General features: G+C 35.9%; 1 protein-coding gene across 1 annotated transcript in view; it reads left to right on the top strand.

Annotated features, from left to right (window-relative positions):
• The window catches only part of KLF12 (Kruppel-like factor 12), a 449,138-nt gene that overhangs the window by 159,511 nt on the left and 283,094 nt on the right, over positions 1–6,533 (top strand). Inside the window, exon 3 of the mRNA XM_005872669.2 lies at positions 875–938. Within this exon, the coding sequence (XP_005872731.1) occupies positions 906–938 (33 nt within the window). The 5' untranslated portion in view covers positions 875–905. The remainder of the gene's footprint in view (positions 1–874; positions 939–6,533) is intronic.

The following is a 6,533-nucleotide window of genomic DNA, read 5'->3' as shown; positions in this document are numbered from 1 at the left end:
TTAAGTGAATGCCAAAGAAAATTTGTCTCATGAAATGGAAATTCTGAAGCAAGTTACATAATGTTGAGGAAAAAAGACAAATAGGAGTATTTTCAAGATATATCCAAATGGGGCAAATGGTCCATTTTAATCAGAACTCTTCAATCCAACAATATTCAATTATATTTGGGAAGATCCAAATGGTCCTGGGGATTTGGAAGCTTTTGACCATATAAATATTTGCTTTATATTTTCTTAATTTGTAAGAGTTGACATTTATTAACTTAGATCAGTTTTTAAAAGTTGCTTGGGTATTGGCCAACATGGAGCCATAAAAAATGTATCATGTATCATATTAATTATTCTGCACATTTGTATCATCTGTAAAGAGGAAAAAAAACCACATAAACATTTCCCCTGAAAACCAGCATGATTAAAAAATCTCTTAGTTGCTAAGAATAATGGAGCCAAGTGCTCCAGTTGGAGTATTTGTGAATTCTCTTTCATATATTAGATTTACTTTTAAACCGCTTTCTACCAGTTGCTTCTCAGGCTTCTCTCTCTGTTGCATCCCTTTCTTTTTCATTCTTCCCTCCCTGATCTTTCTCCAGATTTTCATTATCTTGTGTCCAGGATCTTTCTCAGTGTCATCGCTGGTATTTCTGCCTCTCTTCCCTCATTTCTCCAGTTGGCCCTTTACATGGGTGCTAAAGAGCAAGCAAAAAACAAGCAACGAAGGAAAACATATTCCTCAGCTATTATGTTTATGTCACTCCACTAATAAAGAACTTAAAGGATTGCAGAATTAGATTTTCTTTGTTTTCCTCCAATGGAAGTGTGTTATCAACATGTGGAACTTTTCCTCATTGTTTGTTTTTGTGTGCTTTTCTTGCAGGATCAATGTGACTCTAGAAACAAATGGATGAATGAGTATCCATATGAAGAGGAAAACAATAAAGGTTGGTTGCTCAAACTGTATAATTGCAGTGAAAATCCTATTTTGAACATGACTTTTGGGCAGATGTTTTCATTAGAGCACTTCCTTGTCTGAATATGAGACAGAGTTCAATACTGAGACATGCGCATCTATCTGTAGAGTGTAATTTTTATTTTTAATGCCTTAAGTATAAGTAAAGGTATGAGGAGGCAAACTGTTTTTGTACAAGTCTACCTGTCTTCAGTTTTCAGAACTTAAGTTGGTGTTTTAAGAATCAACTTTTAGATGGAGAGTAGGAAATGGTAAACCAGGTGATAACACTGATCACGGGGGCAAAGACAAAAAAGAGTAGCCAGATTTTGTTTAATATATATATCAGTTCCTGCAAGCATAATTCCAATACCACCACCGTATGGTGTGTGATTTCTGTCAAATGCTGTCCTCTTTGTATCCACGGTCTTGGCTTTCCTTAAGGAGTAAGATGATTCTGAAAGGATTTTAACTTTTGCTTCTCACAGGCATGTACTAGGATGAGTTAGAGGAGGAAAAATCCTACAAATATCAACAGGAATCAAATGCTGCATATCACTACTTTGTGGTAGTTATTTGAGCTTTTCTTGTACTACATACTGATTTTAGTATACAAATCATAGGTAATACTGTTACAATACGTTAAACCACCTTCATTTCATAAGGTTTATACACTGAACAGGACCTGTACACATGCGTGTGCCTCTCAACTCTTCATATAGCTGCACAGCACATAAAATTTCGTATTTTCCTTCCCTCAGCTTCTCATGCTACTTTTAAATAAATGTATGCCATGCTATGTCTTTTCCTGGGAGCCTACTTTCACAGTTACTTACAAATGGTTTTCCAGGTTATAACTTTCACGTAACACTGCCTTCCTCCTTCCTCCTTGCTAACATTGCTCCTTTCTAATACATGCTTGAGAATGGACAAGTTTCAGACTCTAGAGGAAGTATTGATGCAGAGGTGATACAAGGGAGACTTCTGGGTATAATAGTGATGTTCTCTTTCATGACTTCATTGTTGCCCAGGTGGGCATACTTTGTGAGAATTCATTGTACTGTGTATTTGCATGCAGATTATCGCTGTGCTAGTGAACCAGCCATAGGGGCTGGGGTTGGGAGGCTGGATCTGTAGCATTTGTCAGATACCATGCTGTAAAGCGCCCACTATGGCTGATTTCAAAGGTTTTACAACCAGCCTGCAAGTGTCCTTAAAATTTAACAATTGGCTCTGATGAGCTGGGGTCCAGCTAACTCGATGTCTCACACCATTGATAATTTTATTTCCAAAGTAATGAAACAATGTCACATACTCCTTAACACAATAGGGCAAATGTAGTAAATTTACAATTTCCTGGCTCATCCCTATGTACATATGAAAACCTTCTTCACTATTATCATGTAAAATGTATGTTTCCCTTAACTTATGTATGATGTTGATATAATATTACTTTATGTTTATGTTCAGTTGTTATTAAATTTTTGTTTGAATGGGTTAGTGATAGCTTTGTAAGTTTATGCATTTTGACAGTGTCATTGTTCTGTAACTAATTTTATGATAACTGAACATGATGGCAAAGAGAATCATTGTGTGACTACTTTCCCTGAGGATGGACTCTGAAAATATTATCATGATTGACTATAATATACTATATGTGGTTCATTCTAAATGATTGTGCCTCATAGCTATAATTCATGAGTTCGTAAGTCTTTATAGAGGAAGGAGCAGTGAGGATTTCACTGAATATGTTTTCCCAATGAATTATTTTTTCTATTGCTGTTTTTCATATTTTTGATCCATCCATATTTTCAGTTATAGCTGCCTTAGAACAGAATGCATTTGATGCTTGTTTTAAGCTGGCTTGAATCTGATGCTGTTAGTTTTAACAAAGTCTGATTCTGGGGGAAAATTGCAGAATTTGAACATTTATCTTTTCTAAATATTTCGAATATATTGGCGAGGTCATTATTAAGATGAAGTTTAAAAAAAATCTCAGCAGTGGAAGCAACATTGCCACTGTCTGCATAATTGAAAAGGAATTTGAATATGGCTTGTAAAACTATTTTGTACATTTCCTCCTGTTTGCCAGTGGTGATAAAATCTTGCAAAGAGTCACAGAATATCATACTGTGTCTTTTTGCTTGGGTTTTACAATTAACAGCCTAAATAGCATTTGTAAAATTTCTTTTGTGGCTATAAAAGTCTTATTTCCAGGAACAGTCTTCATCTATCCTTTTAAAAAAAAAATATATATAAAACACACACACACACACACACACACACACACACACACACACACACATAATTAAGTTATTTCTTGTATTCAATTTCTAATTTTTTCTTTTACTCAATTTCATTGCACTTGAAGTTGTCCCTGTTAAAAAACATCAAATAAATTCTAAAAAGCTTCCAGATATCCATTATTTTTGCTTCCAATTATTTGCATGAAGTCCTGTCTCCATGCTCTTAAATGCATTTCAGCAGCTGCTGTCCTTGTGAATGAGGTGACTTGTTTGTGGACACGGCTCCACACCCTGGCTTTACTCCACTTGCTTTCCAGCCGCTGCAGTATGCTTAACCAGGTGCTTCTCAGCAGCTGGCTTAGAGCAGGTGTCCAAAACATGCACATACAGATGCATTTGTCCAGCTTATCAGAGCTCACCTGAAAACTTCTGCTCTCAGGCTACCTCTGATGAACAGCTGCTTAAACCATGCGGCCTAGCAATGGGTGACTTCTACTTCTTGTGTTTAGAATCTAAGAGGAGGACAATAGCAAACCTTTCTGAGAAAGCTTTAGTTCCTTACAAAATAAAAAAAAATAAAAAAGTTTGTTTTATAATGATGCCGTGATGGACGCATAGAATGTGGTTACTTTACATGTCTTCTCCATGAAGTTCCAGTTCTTCACACAGGATAGAAAGATTGTAATAGCAGCCACTCAGCCTTCTTTCCATTTAGAACTGAGTAGGTATAGTTGCTCAGAAAGCCCTGTTGGCGGAAATGAAACATTTGTTGTTGGCAAACGTTTATATATAGTAGCTGCCTAGGCTGTAAGCATGGAATCAAAAACAGTCAAGCCATGGCTCTGCAATTCTCTCTGTATGATCTTGGACCAGTGACTTCTTTCTGAATTTTACCTTCCAAATTGCAAGGTAGAATGAATAACACCTGTCCTACCTATTTCTAGAGTTGTTATGGGGGTGAAAGAAAATACGACATATTTGTGGAAACAATTTAAGATCGTAGAATTCTAAAACTGTGTGTGGTATTGATGCTATTATTTTTACAGCCTGTGACAGAGATTCACGACATTTTTGTATGACTTTACATCAGAAAGTCAAGCATTTTCAGAAATGGAAGCACCCTCAAAGTTCACTGACTGACACGTGCTTGGTGTGTGGTGGCCTTCTACAGGAGTTGGCTGCTTTAGCATTAGGTTGAGTACTCTTTGGAATTTCCTACAGTGTGAAGCAGTTCATCCTATTTCCAGGCACATATAATTATACTACAAGTCCTTCCTCTTATGAGCCAAATCAGTAGATTGGATAATGACATTCAGTAGGCACATCACATATTTATTATGATATCGTCCTCGATTAGGTCACTCTTCTGTCAAGTCCCTTCCCCTTTGGGTCCCTCATTTCTCTGATCTGGGAAATTAGAACAAAATGATATACAGGGAGTTGAGAAAGATTATGCAATTATTGAAGTAGAATAATGGCTTCCTTATTTGAAAAGATGATGCATTGCTCATTTTACAAACATTAAAGCAAGCAAAGACCTATTGTCTCCCCGCCTCACACCTATCAACAGTGGGTGAACATTTACAGCATCTCTGTGTGAATACATGCAAGTAAATAGAGGCAGTTTTTTTTCACTTTGCTTCCAATATAATGGAAGAAATAGAAACTGAATTTAAAATGAACCATTTATTAATTTCTAGCTGATGTCATATCATCAAAGTGATGCTATTACTTAAGAGTTAAGGGAGAAAAAAAAAACACTTTTTGAGTTCTGGCAATTCTGCTTAGACGGAATTTAACTTTCAACAACATCTTTTGACTTTTTGCTAAGAAAGATGGGAAATTGATGGTATTTTTTTCTAACTACCTTTCCCTCTTCCTGTTTTGCTACCTTTTCAAAATTGAGGTTATTATCCATTATTTCTGATTGTTAGTCATAATTATGAGAGCTATTTCGTCTTCATTCTTATTTTTCTCAGAAATATGAAAACAAGGCCTTACTGTCGTCTGGCACCTGTGTTCCTGTGAAGGCTGATGCCACCTGATCATTCATATGTTCTTGGGTTGCTTTTTGGGCAGATATCCATGGACTATTTTTAGTAAACTAAAAGTTAAGTAAATATATCGATTTTTGTCTGGTTTTTATCATCTATATTGGTTTTTCTTGGCTTCTGCCACTGACGTCTGAGAAGTAGAGTCTGTTTTTATGTCTTCAGATTTTAAAATTATAATGAAAAAATATTTTCTATTTGTTTTGCTTTCTATTTTAGTAACCCTGAAAATATGTATAATGTTTCTCCTTGGTTTTCCATATCTGTGATCTTCCCCTTTAACTTTTTATTTTTCTTACTGTGCTTTTCCATTAAACATTTTTTTTCCTTACTATGTTCTCAGTCAAATTATTTATTATTTTGTACTTGCTTAAGTGGCTTTTTGTCTCTGTAGTATTTATAGCTCTGTCAGCATATTTTTTTCACATGTTTCAGTTATCTTGTATTATATCATTTGAACCCTTGTACTTCTTCCTTGAACTTTTTTTTTTTTTTTTTAAGAAATACCCCTTTATTTCTAATTCTTTTTTGAGTCTACGAAGTGCTATTTGTCACAATTCTTCATCTGTTTCTTTGGGTGATTTTTTCAGGGATGTTTGTTCTTCACTGGCTTTTGCTTACATTTCTCTCTTGCTTTTGATATTTTCTGCTTTTTGCACAGTTCCCTCGTGGCCTTTCTCTGATTGTTACCCATCTGTAAATGGGGCCAGTAGATTCTAACATTGCAGGTAGTACTGTGGGCAGGGGCACAAACAGTTTGGGTATGAGCTAGTTGAGTCCAAATCTTTGATTTGTGCTTATTTCAAATACTTTCTAAATAAAGGTGTCACTTCCAGAGTTTCCCTTGGTTTCCATTTACAGCACAACCGCTGAGACAAAGGATCCTGTTTTCATCTCTGCCATTTCTAGCAGACCCCTAATAATAATGCCTACTCCATAAAGTTGTTGTGAAGATTAAATGAAAAAGATAATGCTACAGAATTTGCCTATTGCCTGGCAGTTACTAAGCGCTCATTAAAATGGCCATTTTTATTATTTTAAGCCATTTTAATTGTATTGTGAATGTAGTTAGTTTAGTTTTAGGAGAATTTGCTGCTCAGGCCAGTATTTGTATATATAGGGTATGCCAATATATCCTATCTAATAATAGAGAAACATGGTAATTAACCGTAACTTCGCTCCCCTTCCCATTGGCTAATCAGCAGGATATGCAAATTAACTGCCAACAAAGATGGTGGCCGGCAGCCACACAGCTGAAGCGAGCAGGAGGCTTGCTTGCTCCAGTGATGG

This window comes from Myotis brandtii, unplaced genomic scaffold (genome assembly GCF_000412655.1).
Source record: "Myotis brandtii unplaced genomic scaffold, ASM41265v1 scaffold387, whole genome shotgun sequence".
In the NCBI taxonomy this organism is placed as follows: Eukaryota; Metazoa; Chordata; class Mammalia; order Chiroptera; family Vespertilionidae; genus Myotis; species Myotis brandtii.
This window is presented reverse-complemented; position numbering and strand designations above follow the sequence as displayed.